The 22,146-nt window shown below is 47.6% G+C and overlaps 1 protein-coding gene across 17 annotated transcripts in view; it reads left to right on the plus strand.

Annotated features, from left to right (window-relative positions):
* ENTPD1 (ectonucleoside triphosphate diphosphohydrolase 1) overlaps window positions 1–21,521 on the plus strand; it is a 37,432-nt gene extending 15,911 nt beyond the window's left edge. For 3 of the 17 annotated variants that reach the window (XM_075026143.1, XM_075026142.1, XM_075026147.1), the window contains 10 exons: window positions 6,591–6,740; window positions 8,105–8,238; window positions 8,633–8,750; window positions 10,001–10,151; window positions 11,026–11,185; window positions 11,794–12,030; window positions 12,572–12,832; window positions 13,908–14,027; window positions 14,228–14,365; window positions 14,521–17,035. In XM_075026143.1, the coding sequence (XP_074882244.1) occupies window positions 8,125–8,238; window positions 8,633–8,750; window positions 10,001–10,151; window positions 11,026–11,185; window positions 11,794–12,030; window positions 12,572–12,832; window positions 13,908–14,027; window positions 14,228–14,365; window positions 14,521–14,727 (1,506 nt within the window). In that variant the 5' untranslated portion in view covers window positions 6,591–6,740; window positions 8,105–8,124 and the 3' untranslated portion in view covers window positions 14,728–17,035. Of the gene's footprint in view, window positions 1–1,281; window positions 1,525–2,295; window positions 2,458–2,581; window positions 5,116–5,938; window positions 6,100–6,590; window positions 6,741–8,104; window positions 8,239–8,632; window positions 8,751–10,000; window positions 10,152–11,025; window positions 11,186–11,793; window positions 12,031–12,571; window positions 12,833–13,907; window positions 14,028–14,227; window positions 14,366–14,520; window positions 17,036–19,254 lie in introns of those variants that run through there. The other 14 variants (XM_075026137.1, XM_075026149.1, XM_075026141.1 and 11 more) reach the window with 13 other exon arrangements.
* Window positions 21,522–22,146: the final 625 nt, after the last annotated feature.

A 22,146-nucleotide genomic window follows, 5' to 3' on the forward strand; every position in this document is an offset into this window, starting at 1 on the left:
TATGGCAATAAATCTTCTCCAGTTAAAATATAGCTTTGGGCTGGTAGCAAATTAATACCAGAAGTTGCCTGGTAGGAGACTGATGTAACTGATAACAGTTGCTTCTTCTGATTTGAAAACCTCTTTGATGTGTGAATCCTAAAGAAATGAGTACAAATAGGGCACAGGTTTAGAAGCCCAGTAAACATCATATAAATGTGAAAATTAACTGCATAAAGGTCATTGTGTCAAGGGTATCCTGCCACTTGTTGGTTGTATTTTAGAGTGTTGAGTATCTCTGCTGCGATGTAAATCAGAAGAGTATCTTCCCATAGAGGGACTATTTAATGAACAGGCATTGGGAAAGCTTTGGTGGGGATGGTGTATAATAACAGGGAGAGGGGCTATAGTGTGGGGGTGGGAGGCGGTGTGAGCGTCTTGCAGAGCAGCTGGGGAGGCTGAGCGGCGCACCCAGCGCTGCCAGGAGCCATGGGAAGGTCTCTGACAGGGGAATCCGCCTTGTGCACAAGGTGAATGGGGGATTTGTTGGCGGGGCAGCCTGGGTCGCAGGTGCTCTGGCCCGGAACCCCACGGACATCACCCCTGCAGCAGTAAACCCGTGCCACAGGGCCACGGGACTGCCCCGAGCACAAAGCCCCTCCGTGCCACCACTGGCTGCACGGGCGGCTGCAGAAGGGAGAGAATGAGCCTGTGTGCTGCCTGCTCCTTTGTGTCCGTCTCTTGCTGCTGCTTGGCTTTTGCAGCCTCTAGCACCTGCCAGCTCTTCAGGATTGCCACGTGCTTTTCTTTTTTCCAGGGAAACAGGGCCCCTCCAATGTGTATTGTGCAATTTCACAGGATCGTATCCCAGTCACAACTCTAAAAGCAGCAAAAGGATGAGGTGCTCCCACCTCAAGCAATGTTGTACATATGGATAGCATATAGCAGGATGGTTGCCATGGCTGAACTATGTCTGAATGCAACATGGAACTTTGTTGGGGGACGGAGGGAACAGATTTATTCAAATACATCTGTATCCCACAAGGAGAGCATACGCATTGCATAGGTCTTTGTTAACAGCATGGCTTATGAGTGCATCACCCTCTTTTTGCTGACTCCCTGCCTTCTGAACAGAAGAAACAGAGCTGAGAGAAAGTCCAGGAACCACCCCTGCCCTGAGGCAGAATCAGCTACAAAGCACCGGCAGATAGAGTCTTCGTTTGTTTGAAGACAGCTAACGTGTCTCCCTTGCTCTTCTCTTTCTAAACTAAACAACCCGATTCCTCCAATCTTTCCTCATAGATCAAGTTTTTAGACTTCTGATCCTTCTTCCTATTCTCTTCTGGAGTTTCTCCAAGTGGTCTACAACTTCCCTGAAAAGCAGTGTCCAAAACTGGGCATAGAACTTCATAGGAGGCTTTACCAGCTTTAGATGGAGGGAAGTACTGCTGCAAACTGCTGTAGCTGCAAGAATGTTTTCTCTAGAAGTGTGACTTAACCAACTGGTCACCAAGCTGTCTTTGGGTGTGTCTTGTCCTTACTCAAGTGAGTTGGATGGTTTCACCAGGCTCTCCTCTATTTATCAAATTTATTTTGAACTCCAGTCCTATGTGTCAGCGTGCTTTTGCTCCCAACTTGGTATTATCATACATATAGGCATACTCTTTACTCCATCTTCCAGCTCACTAACACACACAGAGGGGGGGGGGTGTGTGCGCGTGTGTGTGCATGCACGTGGCACAGACTAGCTCAAGTGCTCTGCCTTGCTGCTTAGTCTGTATCTATAGGAGTCTGCTGGGGTTTGAGACATGCAGGGCTGTGCAATTGCAAAATATCAAATGCCTCTGAAAGACAGCCAACAAAACAATATTACATTGTTTGGTTTATCAGTTTTGCTGACAGTTCAGTGTTTGTACTTCAGCGCTTGTAAGTGTTTAATGTGGAAAAAAATAAACTAGTAAATGTGTATTTATAATTGTATATAGAACCACAAGGAGGGCCAGAGATCACACCAGTATTGAGGCCACAATGTTTGCCATATGAATGATTAAAACTTGGAGCAGAGCCTCCCACACTGTTCCATGTAACAGCTGTAAAAAGTGATGTAAAATCCTGATCTGGAGCTTCAATTCTAATTTCAACATGTTCAGTGTCTTGCCCTGATATTTTGAAATAAAACCTCTTAAACCAAAGCAATTCACTTACTGTATATGTGCTTGTGTGTATATTCTAAGACAAACCTGAGCCTCTCACCAGCCTAAGAAAAGACTTTTCCAGTACATTCGCCTGAAACAGGTGGTTTACATTACTTTGCAGCAAAATCTTCCTAGGTAACTTGGACAAGAGCATGCTTGAACGAAAAAGGCAAATGAAGAATGAGTAAGAAGTCAGATGGGGACAGAGAAAATTTCAGAGAAGTGTGATAAATGAAGCAGTGTGACTCTTGTGAGTGTTTATGGGCTCAGATGTTTCGTTGTGGTGAGTTGAAGACAGGTGTGCCTTTTAGGTAGTGTGTCTCAAACCCTGATGCAAGTTCAGCAACTTCAAGCGTGCAGTTCAGCCTGGTAAACTTCATGACTACTAAAATCTCATTTTCCCTCAGCAGAAGGATAATGTGCATCCCCCCATCCACCTTGAAGAACAGCAGCACTGACTGCTCCCCTCCCCTTCCCCTGCCATCACTGCCAGCAGCACTTCATAGACATGAATTCCTGCAGTTTGTAAATGTGCACAGACTGCCAGAGCCCCTGTCTGCTGGGCTCACTGCTGTCCTGGATGATGTTTGTCTGCAAGCAGCTGCCCTGACAGATGCTCCTTCTGCCCAAGCTGCCCACCCTGTGCACAGAGCTGGTCACAGGTGCTGGACGCATTCAGACTACCAAGGGATTCAGGCACCCTTCAGTTATGGGCTCCTGTGCTCTTCCAGCTGGCAGGCAGGCAGGCAGGTTGTTGCTCCTTGCTTTAAAAATATGGTGGCATCTGACTCATTTTCAATCCATACTGTTCCAGATTTCTCAGTCTTCGAGTATGCCTGTGTCCCTTTGTGATGGGTCATAATTCAGTGGTTTCTCAGCACTGCGCCGAGTCTCTCTGATGTGTCTGGGTTCTGCAGCTCCACAGACTATATTCCCATTTGCTGGGCTACATGATTGCATGAGCATCCAGCAGCTCTCGCCCAAAGACTGGACGTGTGCTTAGGAAACCAGTTATTGGAGAGACTCCCAACAGACTGCAGCAGCAACGTGGGTGATCAGCAGCAGAGGTAGCTGCCAGCTGATGGGCAGGATTTGCAAGACGACATCTTATTCTCTGTCGTCACTCCAAGCCTCGTGGGCAGCAGGCAATGTGTCTTGGAACTCCCTTTGCTTGCAGCATGTAGCAGGGCTAATTTAATTAAAAGTGATCAAACATGGGTTTGCTGGAATTGCGTAGGAGAGGTGCTGGGTTGACTTAGCGCTGGCCGTGATGGTAGATGATCATGTATCTGAGGTAGTACAGGTCCCCACCTCACTTTATTTAGGCCAGGACTGTATTATCTCCTGGTATAATGGGTATGTTACTGTGCAAGGCTAGTCTCATTGCAGGTCTGGTCAGAATGCTGAAGAAAAATAAAAGCAGATTATTCTGTATGCAGAGAAGGGCTGCTGGACTGCTCAGGTAAATGGAGGAGGCCGGAAAGACGAAAATCCAGAAAGGATCATTGTTTATAAGTTGGTTAAGAGAATAAATTCCAGGAGGATTGAGAGTTGCAGAAGTTTTGAGACAGAGGGAATAGACTGGCAATAAATAAATTAAAGCCAAAAATGAGAATGTTTCTGACCATACAGAGGTGTGCTGAGAACATAAAGGTGACGGTGGGAACCGTCTCTGTCAGCGTGGCACTCGTGCAGTGGAAGAGTGATGGCCTTGCAGAACAGCCTCTTGTGATCCCTTCTGTAACAGGCTGAGCGTGAGCATCTGAAGGAAAAAGCGAACATCACCTTTAGGTGTTGTGCTAAGGCAGTTTATAACAGTATTTGTATTTATTAGAGATGATGCGTCATAGTGAGGTTATCTGAACTGAGCATGGCTTTGAACTATGCACAGCATCTCTCCTTTTCTGTTTGACAATTCTAATTTCAGTCCTTAAGCCAGCCTTAGCCTATCCTTATTGCATCTCTAAAAGCAGCTGGTTGCCTAATTCCTTTTAACATTTGTTGTGAAGTCGTTTGGTGAGAAGGGAGTTGGGAGGTGGGCAGCCTTGGCTGTGAGTGACATCTCCTGGCGTGCAGAGCTGCCTGTGACAGTGCCATGTCGGCTGGAGGAGCAGCTTCCTATTTGTCGTGAGGCTCTGGAAGACACTGGGGATGATCCTGCTTCCTTGCCTTCACACAGAGTTGCCTCCCATGCTGGTGTGGTCCTTCCTGGGTTATTCACCAAGAGCAACAGGGTTTCTGCAGCAAAACTGCTGTTAGCTGGAATGGCTGCCAACTTCATTCTCAGCTGATAGCTAACTCAGAGACAAAAAGGGTATTAGATCTGTTTATGTTCTGGGACCTGCACCACTCACTGGATGGAACCAGTGGTAGCCCCTACAATAAAACAGAGTCCAAAATTAGAAACAGAGATGCCTGAGCAGCTGGGCTGTGCTCAAACATCTGGAGAGAGCTTAATACCGGCACAGCTGGGCAGGGCTCCAGCACCAGGTGGCTCTGAGCTTTGGGGTGGAGAAGAAGAGAAGCAGTGTCATTTCTATGCCTACTTATGGCCTTATGTGATGTTTTTATCACCACTTACAGTGGGCAGTATGGAAGAAGGAGCAGAGATCTGTCTCTATTTGGGTTCTGGCTGGGCACAGAGACAGAAGATCATGCCTGCTTGGTCTTCAGCTGAGGATAACTGCTAGTGGAAGAAAAGTCCTGGGGCCTGGCAATCAGAGGTGTTACAGGGTTAAGTACTGCTCTGCTTGGTGGACACTGAGGAGTGTTTGCACGGCATTGAGAGTCGTGGGGTGCAAAGGAGCTGGAGGAGTCTAGGGAATAAGTTAATTCTTTAGCTACTGCAGAACCTGCAATTATGCCTAGAGCTGATGGAGGTAATCAAGTGTGCAGAAAAGGGAACTTGTTCAAATACCTCACCTTTCTGAGCAAATGGCAGGTGAGTTTTAATTACATTGAATTCTTTATCTGGATTTACAACGTTGTAGTTTGGTTTGGGTTTTTTTAATAATCGAGTACTCAGGTCTGTACACTTTGAGTGCTATTTAGAAGGTTATTGCTTTGTTAGGCTACCTTCTGGATTATGCTTGTCATTTTGTACCTTTTCTCATATGAAACATTTCAACAAAAAGCTGCTTGGTAGCATTAGAGTTCATGCAGATGGATGCTCTGATATGGGATACAGCAATGAAGTCACATATCTGCAATCCCCAGAGTCCTGAAAAGTGCTTATGATACTGAGCTAAAATTCAGGCAAAAGTCATGTTCAGGGTTAAGGAAATTATGTGCCTTGGAAAAAAATGACTAATCTCAGGTTGCAGGTGGGATGCAGACAATTATCATTATGCCTCTGCCTACAGACGAGGGATTTTTACAGCTGTTTATTGGGATGGTCCATTACAGTGAGAAAATTGTTCCCATTTTGCTGCTAATGCTGCTAGTTTCAGAGTGTGGCTGCTGAAAAGACACAGCAGACAGACCATACGCATCACAACAGGAAGTTTGAAAACTTTGAAATGATGCGGAGTCACACATCCTTCATTCCTATGACAGTAAACACCCAACAAAGCCATTAGTGGCTGCCTCTGGGTGAGATCTCAGAGTAACGGTGGCAATAATTCCGTTGATGTGCTGTGCAACTGTCAGCAGCAGTTTCAGTTTTAAAGCATACTAGCTTCATATCTATACTGTGCAGTTAATTTTACATTATAGCATCTGTTTTTATTCATTTTTCTAGTGTTAAAATAATTTTTGTTCAACAGATATGCTCAGTGCTATCATAACCTGAGCCAACCACTCTCTCCAATAAGAAGAAAAGTCTCCCAGCTGTCATGCTCTGTTGTTTCTAATCACTTCAAGCCATCAGTTCTGGGGCCTTTTCAAGTAAAGCTGTATAAAATGCATTCTTACCTCCTACTGTCTGGTATGTGTACTAAACTATTTTTTTAAGCTGCATTCTTGGACATATTGGCAAGCGTGCTATGCCTCTAACAGGCACTCACAAAATGCGAGCATAACAAGCTTCCAAATTTCACAGTTAGTCTCAGCAGATTTACACATGAGCATGATGAGAGGGAGCACAGAGCTCCAGGTCAGCATTAGGTTTCCAATGGACCTGCCTGCAAGATCTTCAAAACAAGTTCTTTTGGCACTTTTAGGTTCCATTTTCTCTAGGTAGGTGGGAAGATGTTATCTGTCTACAGTTAGAGATTTCCAGAGGTATGTTGTTTCTTTTCACTTAGGCTAACTGCTGAAAATAACTCTAGGACTTGGGGTCATTTGTAAGGCTGGGTAACACTTTGTATAGTTCTGGTGCTTGGGACCGCCTTTCATGTGAAACCACAGTGGTTAGAAGATGACCCTGTTCAGAACTTGAATGCTTTTCATATTTGCATGTGCGACGTGGGGTGCCAGGATGGATTTGGAGCATTGAACCAGTATCACCTGAGGGTTGGAGAATGACCTCTGGAAGGAACTCCAGTTCTGGCATGCAGATGCAGAGCAGGTTCAGTCACCTTACCTTCTTGGAGCGTGAAGATAGTTGATGTGGTTGCCTGCACAGAGGTATTGTCACCCTGGAGGACCTGTAATGTACTTCTAAACATCTCCTGGAGTATTTGTATACAAGGAGAAGAGAAATTAGTACCCATGTGAGCAGTCAGACAATCAGTGCTTTTGAGTATAGAGCATCAGTCTGGGTAGAAATGGATTTCATGTCATAGGGGGAGCAGGTATGTCCCCTAGAGTGCTGAAACTAGTTTTTAGTTGTAGGCATTGAATTTACAGCTAGATTATAAATCTGGAAAATACTTTTTCTGATACCCTTTCTAGAACTTTGTGTTGTAAGATGGTATTTTATTAAAAAATACCAAAACTGGCTGAGCCTAAGTTGTGAAGTGAGATTTCCACCATGGGATATATGAAGGAGAATCCAAAGCAGAAAAATATAAAAGACAGTATCATGCTAGCTACTAACAAATGCAGGTATATGTACATTGGTTCTGAAAGCTCAAATGCCATATTGATTATGAATGATTTCCATCAGCCATAAGTAGCTTTTTATACAGAATTCTACTGCTAACCATGTATTTTAAGCCCCCAAAATCTTAATTAGTTAGATAGGTCATACCAAATATATCAGTAACACTTAAGGAATCAGACTGGTACAAGTTTTGCAAAGTGTGATTTTTTTAACCATATCACACCAATTCTGCAAATACAGGCTATTCAGAATTTACTGGTCTTGTGACAAGTGGCATCAAAAATCTCCATAGATTTCTTAAATACCCTGTGGAGTGCAGATCATATTTTCCGTATATCGTTGCCAAGGTGCAGGACAGCATTGCTTGAACTGACTGCCACATACTGAAATGTTAGTGTTAGACTTCCCAAATGCATTACTGGTGATGACGATGTTGTAAATTATTGTAAAAATCATTGTAAAAAAAAAAAAGAAGCACAAGTATACTAGGACAAAGTGTTGCAGGGGTTAAAGCTTTGGGTTCCACAGGTTACGCTATTTATATATTAGCAGTCTGTTCTTTCAGCTTCTCGGGCATTATTAAGCCAAATGCAGAGCTCTAGAAGAAGTTGGTGTTTGCCCCATACAGATGCTTTTGCTATATGGTTGCTCAGTCACTTGCAGGTATCTCAAGGACAGGCTAACCATAAGCTGCATCTTGAAGTCCTCCTTCATCACCACATGGAACAGGGCAGCCCGTGGAGATATGGCACGGCCCATGAGAGCAGATCTGCAGGACACCAGGGCTCAGCTCTGCCTCTGAGAAATCCCGCACAAGGACTTGGAGCAGGGATGGGCAAAGCCAGAGGCTTCGTAGTGGAAAGGGACTGCAGGAACGTGCCTGAAGACCTTTGGGGTGGGAGGTAAGATGGGCTACTGGGATACTAACGTGCTTTTTCTGCTCTAGTCACAGGTACCAAACCAAAGATGTCCTGGACAAGAAAGATTCTACTCATCCTGGGATTCCTCTCTACTTTGGCTGTAATTGCTTTAATTGCTGTAGCAGTGACCCAAAACAAGCCACTTCCGAAGAATATTAAGGTATTACAAGCTGGGACTCTTACAGGAAGACAAGCCAAGCTGGGGGGTTAGGTGTGCATAGTGCTCCAGGACATGTTGCTGCCTTGCTGGGTCTGGCTAACCTCTTTTTCTGGGTCCATGCACCTCAACATCTCATTTTACATCTTCACAGTAAAAACAGATATGGCTTCACATGGGATCATCTCCTAAGTAATCAGTCCCGATTTTGCTGCTTCTCTGCTCTTGTATGCTTTGATGGACACTTTGCACTGAAGCACTACTGAGAAAAGACTCAGCATGTTCCCACAGCTGCCAGATAGGCTGCTCATTTCTGGCCCCCCTGTGTGTGGAGACCAGCGCATGCTGTGTCTGGTTCGGTGCCTCGGGTGCAATGATGGCTCTGTTTTGCCCACAGTATGGGATCGTGCTGGATGCGGGGTCATCCCACACTAACCTGTATGTGTACGAGTGGCCAGCAGAGAAGGAGAACGACACTGGAGTGGTGCAGCAGGTGGAGGTGTGTAAAGTCGAAGGTAAGAGGAGAAAAGGGAGCTGTGGAAGGGGCACGGGATGAAGAAGAGATAATACAACCAAAGGGTGGGGGAGGAGAAACCTGGAGGAAGAGGCCAATAGTGAAAACAGTGTTACATCTGTGAGCTAATGTATATCCCACCACTTCCCACGGGGACCTGTACGTGCCTGACCTTCCAGGGAGGAAAGCTGGATCCCCTTTTTCCTTTGTTTTTAGGATGCTTGGAAGTAAGTGCTTTTTTGGAAAGAACTACACCAAAGAACGTACTTAAATAAATAAAACGTCTGCATGCACCCTTGCTGAAGTGCCGATGAACATTAGGCAGCAAGAGGGGAGGGCATGGTTTGCTCTTTTTCAAGGCTTCTGTGCAAGCTCAGCACTGGGCTTGCAGGCCAAGGTTGCTCAACTTATCCACGTCATGGTTTATCTTTTTTATTCTATCGCTGCGTAGATACTGTATGGTTTAGGAAGGCATAAATGAAGCCCAAGGGTGCACGTGACAAGGAACAGGGTAGACCGTCATGGATCGCTGCAGTCTGGGGGGAGGAGCGGTGTTGTCAGAGCCTGCCTGGGGTCTTTTCAGGCCTGCCTGCAGCGCAGGGGAGAGCCACGCTGTTATCGAGCTGCTGCGATAGCTGCTCAGCACTGCAGCATGCCACGCCACGAGCACCACGCCGAGCGTATGGCAACCTAGAGCAAATGCAGAGTGGGCTTCACTGCTGCCCCTGCAGGCACTGCTCCTGGGGCAGTCCACTCACCAGGGGACACACGGCAGGGAGGGACAATTAATTTTTCTTTGGGTCAGCATGAAAGCGGATAGCTGCAAAACATTTAGTGCTGTAGTATGAGCATACAATACACAAACAAATGACAGCATCTTCTCCCAGAGGACCCAGTGTAGTGAAGGGTCAGGGATCTTCATGTGTAGATCCAGGGTATGCCCAGGCAGAAGCAGAGATGAGCCTGCAGATGTCCAGGACATACTAAGGAAATGATCTGTCTCACTGCAGCCCTATCGCTAGTTCATAGCCTGCTTCGCGGAGACCGGGTGGCAGATGCTGGGTGCTGTGGCTGTCTCTGGGTGCATCGGGCTTAGTTGGTGCTGTAGAATTTCTAAAACCCCTTAGAAATGGGGTGGTTGAATCTGATGTTGCTGCCCGTGATAGTGATATGGTTTAACACGACTGCTCGTGACAGCACTCTGGGGTTATGCTTGGAGTTTGAGCAATGAAATGTCCTTATTTCTTGCAGGCCCCGGGATCTCAGGTTACTCCCATGCCACGGAGGAGGCAGGTCCCTCTCTGACACAGTGCCTACGACAAGCAGAAGAGGTGATTCCCTCAAAGCAGCACCAAGAGACACCCGTCTACCTCGGAGCAACTGCTGGCATGCGGCTTCTCAGGTACTGCAGGGCTTCTCCCCTTCTCCTGCAGCACTACACCTGGGACCGCCATGGATGCTCAGTGGGGGCCTCTTGGGCAAAGTCCTTGTAAATGTTGCCAGCTCACACTTTGCCCAGATACCCTCTTCTGCCACTGGCCTCTCTGAACCCCGAGTCTCGCTGGGCTCTTCCCCTGCTTGCCCAGCAGGTCCTTTTCCACTCATTCCAACCTTCCATCATCTCCAGCACCCACATGCAGCACAGAGATACCAGGAGGGTAGCAGTGTGCAAGCTGATGCTCAGGGGATGCCTAGACAACCCCCACAGTCTGGTACTAGGCCTGACCCAGGATTTTTGATCCCAACCATGTTGCCACTCCCCACATACCTTGACTAAGCCTGAGACCATCAGAGCTAAGGTAACTTCATAATCATGTCCTCCTTTAATTCCAATTTGTGATTTTCATGGGGGTGCCCCAGACCTCTTGCCTGGCTGGAAGAGGGAGCTGATCTTATGTATTGCCTGGGAAATCTCCCTGGGGATACCAGAGGGCATGGATTTCTTCTGTAACAGTGGTAGCAAAGCGGGATAGGAATCTCCACGGTGCAATCCCTACCAGGGCACATGCTCCAGGAGAACAAGAGAGCTCTGGTCTCTGCTCTGGGTACCACTCTCAGCTGTGGGGTCTGTAAGTGTCAGAGCTAGTGGCAGCTGTGCTGTCAAGGTATGATAGAGAGGGACATGGCCAGTTAGAGCTGGATGTACCCATATGAATACCTGTTCTGTTATAATCAACGCTTGGTGGGGAGTTGCAGCCTGCCTACTCAGAAGAAAGCCCGTAGGCTGCAGAGAGCTGTCAGCCGCAGTCACTCCATCCTTTCTTCCATTCATCCAGCTTGGAGAATAAAAGTGCAGCTGACCAAGTCTTGTCCTCCGTAGAGAAGACACTACGCTCAGGTCCCTTCAACTTCCAGGGTGCCAGAATCATCAGTGGTCAGGAAGAAGGAGCCTATGGATGGATCACCATTAACTACCTGCTGGGCAATTTCAAGCAGGTACTGTATCAATGGCAAGTCCATATTTGAATCATTGGCTTGCAGCACTTTGTAAGTCATGCCTCGCAGGAGGGTGTTGCAGGCACTATCTTCCCTTGTAAGCCATTTACCAGAGATGGGGAAGCTGCACGTCTTGCCTCAGCAATTACTGTGAGTACATCCTGATACCAATAAGTGTCAGGATGTACCACTGTAGTCAGGCTTAAAGCATTGAAATAAAACACCAGCATTTTTGATAACTTCGCTTGGGTACAGCATCCTCCTCACTTCCTGATCTAAAATATTTCTGTGCCTGCAAAGTTTGACAATGATTCTTTACTATTGAGCTTATAAATCATCTGGGAGCTGAAACACTAAGTTGACTGTTTTTTCTCATAACAGTTGTTTTAGATTTCATATTCTTAGTTCTTCTGGCAAGCACTCAGACATGATCCAGCTTCTGCTTTTCCAAGCCTGCATCTTTCTTGTGTCTTGTTCCAGCTCTCATATCATGCCCCCCTCCAGGTCTTCCTGCCTTTCCTGTGTTCTGTGCTTCTGCTTCTCTCCTCATAGGTCTTCCTCTTTTTTTTTTTTAATCTGTTTTACCCTGAGTTATTTTTTTTTTAAAGTCTGGCTGGACAAAACTTCTACATTCCCTGAGATCCATAAGTGAGACATCAGGAGCACTAGACCTCGGAGGAGCCTCAACACAGATTACCTTTGTACCAAATGAATTCTCTTCTGAGTCCCCAGAGAACCTGCTCTACTTCCGTCTCTATGGCAAGGATTACCTAGTGTACACGCACAGCTTTCTCTGCTATGGGAAGGACCAGGCTCTGCAACAGAAACTGGCCAGGGACCTACAGGCAAGTACATCTGTAATTGCTGGCGGAGATCCTGGACCCTCCCAGCTTTGACATGCCGGTTGCTGTAAAAGTTGCTGTGTCCCAGCTAAATGTCTCATCCCTTAGTCTGGGTTTGGGAAATGTTGTTGTCCTCCATAAAGACTGGGTAGATGCCCAGAGAGATGACAGTCAACATTTTCAAAAGTACTACCAATTCGAGGTGCCTTCATTCTTGGGCATGGGATAGCAGGAGTACTGTGCTTATCTGAAGTATTTGGGGGAGATGATGTTTTCACCATCTCTGAGAATCCCAAATCAACAGCAGCTTCACAAAAATGCGGCTGAAAGTAATTTGCCCAGGGTCCTACAGGGAGGCTGTGGCAGTACCCACATCTCCCAAATCACAGCCAATGCCTTAAACCATCCTCATCACTTTGACCCAATGTGTGTATCTTGGTGTGATGTACTGTGACAAGTGCCTTGTGCCACCCTTCCTTGTGGCTCTTTCCCAGGGTGTTACTCTAAAGTGAAGTGTAACAGCTTGGGTTGATTTTACTTGCAGACCGTGGAGAACAGCAGCCTCTTTGATCCGTGCTTTCACCAGGGGTATCAGAGGACTATAAATATAAGTGATCTCTTCAAAAACCCTTGTACATCAGCCAAGGAAAAGCAATTCCCTTTCAGCCAGCTGTACATACAGGGAGAGGGGGATTATCAAAAGTGCCGAAGAAATATCCTGAAACTCTTTAACAAAAACTATTGTCCTTACTCCAGTTGCTCCTTCAATGGGATATACCTACCTCCATTACAAGGGGATTTTGGGGTAAGTCTTCACATTCTTCAACTCTCTATAACCCAGAATATCAGAAAAGCAGAAACTCAGAGTAATGCTGGAGTGTGTTCTCCATGGCTGGGGCAGGAAATCATTTACAAGATGGCTTTTCGGACATGTAACTACAAAAGTGGTGCTGCCCTTGCTGTGAGGACAGCATATGCAAGAGCTACCCCAGTAAATACTGGCCTACCAGCACTGCACTGTTCCCATAACCCATATCCTCTAGGCATCTCCTTGGGGTGCTCCATTTACTGATTCATTTTTCAAGCAGTCTTTCCCGATGGCCAGCACCAGAGGCAGGAGAGCCTGCTGCAGGCCGTGCATGATACGCTGCTCCTGCAGACCTTGTCTCCTGAGGTCAGCGGTGCTACCAGATGTGAAATTCATCCAGAAGTGCGTGAGCGCTACTGAAGCCAGTCAGTCAGCTCACCTGTCTGCCTCCCAGATGTGATGAGGAGACAGCGTACACTCTGAATGCACATCATGTGTGACACCACACTGAACATCAGTCCTAGAGCTGCAAGACCAGTGGCTGTGAGGCTTTCTGGGGGAACTGCTAATACTCCCTTGCCCTGTTCATAAACTGCCCCCTACCTATCAGCTATTGGCCATGGTCAGAGATGGGTTTTCTGGACTTTGGATTATGTGCTGGGGCTGCATACAGTCCTTTCAGACCATCACCTATGCTGTTTGTGGCAATTTTGGCTGCACACTTACCTCGTTCAGTTGCCAAAATGGGATCAAGGTTGTGATGGCAAGCAGCGTTCACCGTGTGCCACTCTGGCAACAGTGCGTAGAGGAGAGAGTTTTACTGAAGTTCATCAGGATACTGTGATCAGTGAAGTTCCTATCTCCACCTTCCTTTTGGGGTCCTTAGCTCTCATCAGCTCCGAGAGGTGTGTCTCAAAATGACATTGCTCTTGGAAAATATACCTATTTTTTTGTGTGTGATGTTGCTTCTTATATTTCTCTATCTGTAAATAAAACTATTTTCTTTTGTGGGATTTCTGTTGTCCTGCTCATGCTGAGGCCCAGTCAGGTTAAAATATTCTTTCTCCTTCAGGCTTTTTCTGCTTTCTACTTTGTGATGAACTTTTTGAACCTGACCGGTGAACAAAGCCCCGTTGCCCTGGACAAAGTTGCCAGCACCATTGAGAGCTTCTGTGCCCGGCCTTGGCATGAGGTGAGCAGTGCTTGTGGCAGTGGGCTGGGGCTGCTGGATGACAAGAGCTGCTGATATTTTTTTCTGTAGGATAAATGGTTGGGGGTAACTTCCAAGGCAAAACAGGGAAGATCCTCCCAGCTCCTGCAGTGGATGCTCAGGCACAAGCTGGACCAGCGGGAAGCTGTGTTTGACAGCCTGGTGACTCCCTCTTTCCCTAGGTGAAGACAGCATATCACCAAATAAAAGAAAAGTACCTGAGCGAATATTGCTTCTCAGGAGCCTACATCCTCTCCCTCCTGGAAAATGGCTACGAATTCACTGAAAAGAACTGGCAAAGGATCCACTTCCTCGGAAAGGTGCGTGTCATGGTGGGGAGGGCTCTACGCCAGCAGCTAACTGCAACCTCTGCTGCGCAGCCAGGCCCTCTTTCCCCAGGTGTGCTACTGCCCTGGCAATGCTGCAAGCAGCCCCTGCACCCCCCAGCGCTGATTCTCCTCCTCTCCCATTTCAGATTGGCAGCAGTGATGCGGGCTGGACCCTGGGCTACATGCTGAACCTGACCAACATGATCCCTGCGGAGGAGCCGGCTGTGCCCCCTCTTTCCCACGGCAGCTATGTGGGGCTGATGGTGCTGTGCTCCCTCGTGCTGGTGTCCGTGCTCCTGTTTGCCTGGCTTCTCTTCCACAAGCCCAAGTGCCTGCAGAAGGGGATTGTTTAGGAAGAGCCTTGGGGGACAGGGGCCATGTCACCCTGGCTGCTCAGGGCTAGGAGACCCTGGCAGAGCAGGCTGTACTGAAGAGCCCCTCTCGCCTCTCACTGAAGTTACTGACTGCACAACAAGGGCATTTATTTCTTCTGACTCACACTTGCACTGACAGACGTTGGGACATCAGGCTCGCCACCTCTCTCTGCCAAGGACAGACAAGCAGGTGTCCCGTCCTTGAATGGGTCGTACTTTCATTCAATGAAACTTTGCTGCTTGTTGGTTTTTGCCTTGTGCACAGCATTATAAAGAGAAAAGTGGCAGCAATCTTTGGGAGCTGGTGCTCCTGCAAGGGTAATCTCAGGGTCACACATCCCACTGAGCTCTTGGGGGTGATCACACACAGGGTGATCCTGCTCCTTCTCCACTGAAGCTGTTCCCGACAGCCCTTCCCGCACCAGCACACCTCCGCTCGCCTCCCCGCACCCTGAGCCCTTGCAGCCCTACAGCTGGGTCCAGCCATCTGCACCCGGCTGGGTCCCAAAGGCTGGCCAGGCTCCCAAATGCCACTCTGGGAAACGAAGGGATGAGGATGAAGAAACTGAGTGTGCTGGTGGTCATCTGCCCTTAGCTGGGCTCTGGTGGCTGTCTGCTCCTTTTGCAGGTGGCAAGAAGCCTCTTTCCCACGTCTTCCTGATGTTGTTGCTGGACCAAAGCTGGCTCACTGTTAACACTGAGCCATTCCCATGTCCCTAGGGTACATCAAGACACGAGTTCCCAGCCAGGCATCGCTGATTTTTGTAGGAACAGTTCATACTGGCCAATGATCCCTGACCGGTATTGAGTGCTTCTGCCTACAGGGACTCTGCTGTGATCAGCGTGCCTACAGGTATACACCCACTAAAGCAATCCAGTGTCACTGTGCTGATCGTACAGCAGCTTCTGATCTAGGGAAAATGTTTAAATGTTTATTAGGTCATGTTCCTTTATAAATAGACAGCTGGCAGCAGTTAACCAGCATGAGCATGCACAGATTGAACCACTCTTTCCACCAGCAAAATAAGTGAAAATTTGCCTTTCCTTCCCTCATGGCTTAGGCTTATCCCATGACCATAAGACCCAGGGCTTGTGAGCACACACACTGCAGCCCATCTTCTAGCACACAACTAGGATGATGCCACTAATCAAGTTTATGAATCACTTTCTTCTGTTTTCCATGCCTTGGTCCAAAAAAAGAAAGAGAGGTAAGTCAGAAATCCATTTTTATAAAAACACTTGGAAACCACTGGTGCCTGTCTACCTCCCATGAAATCTCAGAAATCTCTTCTCCTAATGACCTCCTAAGTGCTGGAGGCCAAAAGAAAGCAGATATTGTGGAGAGAAAGGCCTGGCAAACACACACTTCACCTGTTTCCCCGAGCAAAGCTGTAGGTGTGGAGGGGATCAGGTTGTGCAACCCCAATAAAGCCTTCTCTTTTAGGCAAGCACAGACACAGAGCTTGGGGTTTTCATGCTCTTCCAGCCTGCCCAACTGCATAGTGCAGGCTGGAAAATATCCCCCAGTTGTTTCTACTTCATGATTGGAAGTAGGAGCTGTAACATATTGAAGGACCTAAAGGTAAGGGAAAAATCTACCCTGTCTTGTGGTAAGATCTGTGGGCAGCTCATTGTTCTTCCAAAAATCTGTGTCTTATTTTTGCTCTGAATTAGCTGGCTTCAGCTTCTGCTGGATCTTGTTCTGCCCGTTTCAGAAAGACTGAGTAACTCTCTGCTATCAAAATCCCTTTTTTCTTGTTGGTGCTTGCAAGTTGTTGTTGTATCATTAAATAGATTGATCTTCAATCTGTAAAGTGCTCTGTGCTGACCTCACTGGTAGCTCTTGACTCCACTTCCTTGAAAATTTTTACATCTTTCTGAAATTTGGACACCAAAGTTTTCAGCAGCGAGTGGTAGTAGAGTCATTAATAGTGTATGTAAAAGTAAAACTCTCTGGTTTTGATCTATATTCTGTGTTCCCCATTCATATATCTCAGGGCCAGGTCTGCTGACTTAAGATTGGGGCTGTTTTGTCCAGTTGGACTATTGCCACTTGGCCTTTTTTTCCAGTCATTGCAGTCCAGAACAGCTGCTGTCACACCGTACATCGCTGTCTCTTAACATGAGCCGCTTTGCCTTCCATGTGGCTCCACTGAAACATGTACTGTTCAAAGAATATTCCCGCAAGCAAGTGATCCAGATCAACCCGCAATGACACTTCCCTGCACTGTTTGTCCATTGTCCAGTTTTTGTTTTATCTGCAAATACATTGAAATGTTGGAATTCATCTAGAGATGGAGTCTTCCTTCTGTTGTTTTCAGCAAAGATAAGTAGGTAGATGAGAGACTAACTAGTTTTTGGTCACAGCTGGAAGGCATGCAGGAGGAGCGTGTGATCAGAGCTCCTTCAGCTCCCCAGCCAGCCCTGCTTGCAACACACCCCGTCCTGTGCCACCTTCCTTGCATACGGAGTCTTTGTAGCAGAGCAGGTACCATGGAGAAGCTCCTCACGTGAGCTGGTGCATCCTTCCTCCACATGAACAGTGTGGAAATCCGCAGAATGGTAATTCTTCTCCTGAGATCTCCTCAGGGATCTGGCAGCTGCTTAGTTGTGTCCGTGATGCTGGAACTGGCAGATCCGTTGGGACATTTCAGAACTTGATGCAGAAACTCCACGTGGAAGTTGGTGGGCAGAGAAAGCCTGTGCCAGTCTGCTTTTCTGGTCCCTGCTAAGGGTTTATGCCAAAGAAAAAGGTCAAATACAGAACCTGGGAGAAGAGCTTTAGCAATGTTTTGTATCTTTATTGCAAGTCCCATAGTATTAATAGTGTTAGCGCTTGATTCTGGAATCTGGATCAGCTGGTATCTTTGCTTACTCCTTTGGTGGTGTGGTCCAAACCACTAATTTCGCGACAACACCCTCCTGCCTTCCTTCTCTTGTTTTTTGGTTTGGGCTTTGGGTTTTTTAAAGCTGTAAATGTGACTTGAGTGCAACCTAAAGGCCACAAACTAAGATAAATACAAAATATGTTACATTCTTTTTAAACCTTAGGAGTTTTAGACCATGTTTATGAGTCAATCTCTCCAGAACTAGAATTTCTAAGGTGACACCAGGCATGCCATTTAAAAAATCACTCGAACAGGCTGATGCTCCAGGTGTTGGTTGACTGAAGGCATCCTGTCAGGGTGAGACCCTTGCATATATCACTGGCTGTACTTGAACCTTCCCAGGGAAGCATATGATTTTTTCTTCCCATTTCTCCTGCTATTGCAGGACTTTATCCATGGATGCTACTCAAAATCCTTGGTCAAAGAGTCGAAGTTTAATGAGCATTCATTTCTTTGCTTCTGTGCTGTATCTGACCCAGCTGTATTCAGCTCAAATGTGTGCTCCAGAGCCACCCAATGTGTACCTGAAGACCATTAACGATAGTGGGAGGAATTTCCAAATATGCCAGTAATAATGTGGTATCACTTTTCTTGTTAATGCAGTTGATCTGCCTCACTGATAATTATCTGTGCCTTATTTCTAATTTGATAGCTTCTGGCTTTAATTTCCAGCCACTGGCTCCTGTACAGTTTTGCTTTTCTGGGTTAAAACATCTTTTAACACCACATGTTCTCGTCTTGCAAATATTTATTCACTGATCAGCTCTGCTGAGCTGCCGAGACTCCAGACCTTCGTCTCTCCCGTTTTGCGACAGGAAGCCCTGAAACGTGCTGCAGCAAGGTGGGATGAGTGTCTCTGATTTGGGTTCAAATGTTGAGTAGTCCATTTTTGGGAAGGTTCCTTGCCAGGGGGATTTGATAGCTTTGCAGGCTGCAGGAGCAGTCTGGTCTCTCTGAGACTGATGACTTCCATGACCTCTCTCGTGTTCACTGAAGTGTCAGGTCTGAGGCAAAACTATCAGTGAGGCTGAGGTTTTTGGGGGTCAGAGGAGAAAGCCTGCGTGCCTGCAGCACGCTCACCTCTTGCAGAAAACAACCGGTCCCCACCACAGGCTCTAAGTACCCTTCACTCTCCTCCCTGACACAGCCAGCTTCTCCTCTGTGCATGGGCTACAGCTGATTTCTCTGGCTCTACAGCAAAGCACAGCAGAGCCTCCGTTTGGAACAAAGCTCTCGGAAGTGGGGCCATCACCTCTGCGGCGAGAGGCTGATTTGCAATGTCGATGCTGGCCGGGGCTCCCCAGCTTCTCTGAGAGCAGCTCTCAGCTGGGTATGTGCCCCCTCCTTGTCCATCCCTTCTTCCCGTGCTCTGTGCCAGGGAGGACATGCCGGCTCTGCGGGGCTGCCAGCTGGGTCATGGGGCTCAATAGCCTGTTCAGGAGGGGCTAGGGGGACATGCTGAGGACAACAGTCCCTGCCACCTGGGCCATGCGCTTTCTTTTTGCGGCTCAGCAGTGATGAAATGGATCTTTGTTTTCACACACGCACAAATCTCTGTATCCTATCACAATAAAGACTTCTGAACTGATGCCAGAAAAGTTTTTGTGCTGTTTTCCAGAAGATGGGAACTCACCAGTGGTGGAATGGAGCTTCTGGCACTAAACATGGAAAAGTCCCAAGATGGGTTTTCCTCTCTTGCCAGTTCCCTGCTGTTCTGGGTAGGATCTGGAGTTCCTGGTGGACGGGCAGCATCCCCTCCTGGTAAGGAAAGGCACTGTGGTCCTTCCCAGGCTTTGGGCACCTCGTACAGATGGCCTCACTCCTGGGAAGGTTGCTAGTGCCCAAACCTTTAGCTTCACTCTGACCTCCCCAAAGCAGCTTGTTCTCCCCTGCTGCACACTGAATGGCTGCAGTCCTCTGTCCTCATTTTTCCTCTGTCCTCTTTTTCCCTCTCCCTCCCCCAGGCAGCGCCACTGGCATCATGCTGCAACTCCCCTCCAAAACAGGTGGAGGATGGGGGGCCTGTGCCCCTCATTTGCAGGGCCATGCGGCTGCATGCCTCTGCCTGCAGCCACAGCTGTAGCTCCGCCAAGGCAAACATGCTTGTCACGGTTCATTTTTCTTTCAGTGCACACTCTCCCCAGTTTGCTCATTCTTAAGGCTCTTGGCTTGAACTTTCCTCAAATTTTCCAATTTTCCCCTGGTAACAATATGGCCAGAATTAAAACAAACACACCAGGTGGAGTCTTTCTACAGGCAGCTCTGGAGGGATCAGCTCCTCATTGCCTGTGACCCTCAGCCATGCAGTAATGGGGGGTGATAACGGTGCTAGCATTCACATTCCTCTCGCTCTCGCCACCGTGGCACAGTGCGTTCCTGCTCGCCCTCTTTCTCCCACTGCCTCAAGGTCTCTCCATCTTTGAACATCTGGGGGGGTGGTGGATGATCCATCCCAGATGTATTAGCCACATTTTCCAAATTAAGTCTTTGTTTACTTCCTGCACTGTTTCTAAGAGCTAATGTCTTTGTTTCTGCTTTCATCAGTGTTTTTTAACATGTCCAAACTTATTATTGTCTTAAAGCTTCATTAGCATGTTGTTTTCCTAGAATGTAGTAAGAGCCACGCTAGGTCAGATCAGACAGGCAGCACATTGGCACTCATGTCCAGCTGCACGGTGTGTGAGGATTTAGATGCACATTTAGGGAAAAGGCATGATCCTTCCCTTCTAGTGGTCAGGGGCATAGCAAATTTGTGATCAAGCAATTGCTTCTGAATCTGCATAATTAATACCTGTGGATGCCCCAGTTCCCTATGAATTCATCCTATCCTCTTTTGCATTCATTTAACTTTCAGCTTTGACGAGGTAATTTCATCGTGCCTGGTGTGCAGAACTATTTCCTTTTCTTTGATTTAAACCTGCTGCTTAATAACAGGCTGTCTCCATCCCTATGCTATGGATAACACTGACTAAATCTCCAGACTTAGCAGTGTGAGATGCGCTCTCCGCCCACCCCAGATTTTGCTCATGGCTCCTTTTTAGGATCTAACGGTCTGCCTTTTCTTGTTTCTCACATCAGTGTTGCCTTGTCTCCATAGGAAAGCGAGCTCTTTTCTCATGGGTCCCTTGGCAGCACTGCAGCTCCAACCCTGCCACTGCTGTCGCAGGCTGCTGAAAACAGCCTGGGAAGGGAAAGAGGAGGGAGGAGACAGACCAAACATGGGGTTTGTGCTATTTTACTATAGCCCTGCCTAGCGCTCTCTGGCTGCCAAGTACCACTGGCTAGCGCTGGAAACCTGCCCACCTCTTTTGCATTGCTTTGGTTGCTGAAAGCTGGGGAGACAGCAGCTCCACGGGAACCCAGCAGCCCTGGGAGTGGCCATGTGAAGGAGGCAAGGGCATTTCCCACCACTGCGTGGGTCCCAGCTCTACAAAATACCCCCAGACACGGCTTGCGGTAGAGATATGAGCTGTCCTACCATACCCATGCTCGCCATGCCCTGCCACAGCGTCATCTTCTTTTCCTTGGTTTCCTACAAGTGCTGGGAGAAGCTGGCACCTCCAGCACCTTTTCTTGTTACCTGGCTAAAGATGGGTGCTGTGCCTTTCCCACTCCTGAATGTCTGTTGCTCTGAGACTGACTGACAAGTGGGCATGTAGTGGGATGGAGCTTAACTGAGAGAATGTATTAATATGGTTACTGCTATCTTAACATATGTATAATATTCTTTCTTTTTCTGTTCGTGTCTTCAAAAGATATTTGTTCAAAACTGGGACTTTTACGTTTGTTTTTTTTTAAAGGGGCCATAATTGAGAGGAGGGCACTGTGCAGTTGGGGCAGAAGACCAAGAAGGCACAGGGACAAGGAGAGAAAGGACCACTAGGGTGGGGCTGGGACAGAAGAAAGTTGGAATTGAGAAAATCTGAGTAAGCCAAGCCAGGAGCAGGCAAGCCATGTGCTTTGCCCACCAGCCTGCCCTGTTTGCGTTAGAGGCTATAAACAGGGGCTCCCTGGTTTTACCACTGGGAAATTGAGGCAGAAAGGCGGTCAGTGGCCCAAGTGGATTTGGAGGACAGGTAGGGAAGTAGTGGTGCTGGACAGCACTGGTAGAGGATGCTTTGCTGGGGGAAGAGGCAGCTAGAGCAACCCTTGTCATAGGGGCTAGTGCCACGCAGTGTGGATCCACCTCGAGGTTGAAGGGAAGGCAGATGTTTAGCATGGCACCAAGTATCCTGAGAAGCCTCTTGCTGATGGCAGGAGGAGCTCCTTTCTAGTGTGGCCTGGGCAGAGCAGCATGGCAAGCTCATGTTACCAAAGGGAGCCTTTCTCCTGGCATGTCCAGCCGTGACGGTAACCCTTTCGGCTGTCTGTGCTCACGTTTGGGCTGTGTGTCAGGGATGTCCTAATAAAGATCTCTGTCAGAGCCGCTAAGCTGCTGAAGTTTTAGCCCCACAGGATAAGGCTGCAAAGCCTCCTGCAGATGCACCCATCCGTGAGCAGAGCGTAGGGA

This window comes from Buteo buteo, chromosome 4 (genome assembly GCF_964188355.1).
Source record: "Buteo buteo chromosome 4, bButBut1.hap1.1, whole genome shotgun sequence".
Classification (NCBI taxonomy): Eukaryota; Metazoa; Chordata; class Aves; order Accipitriformes; family Accipitridae; genus Buteo; species Buteo buteo.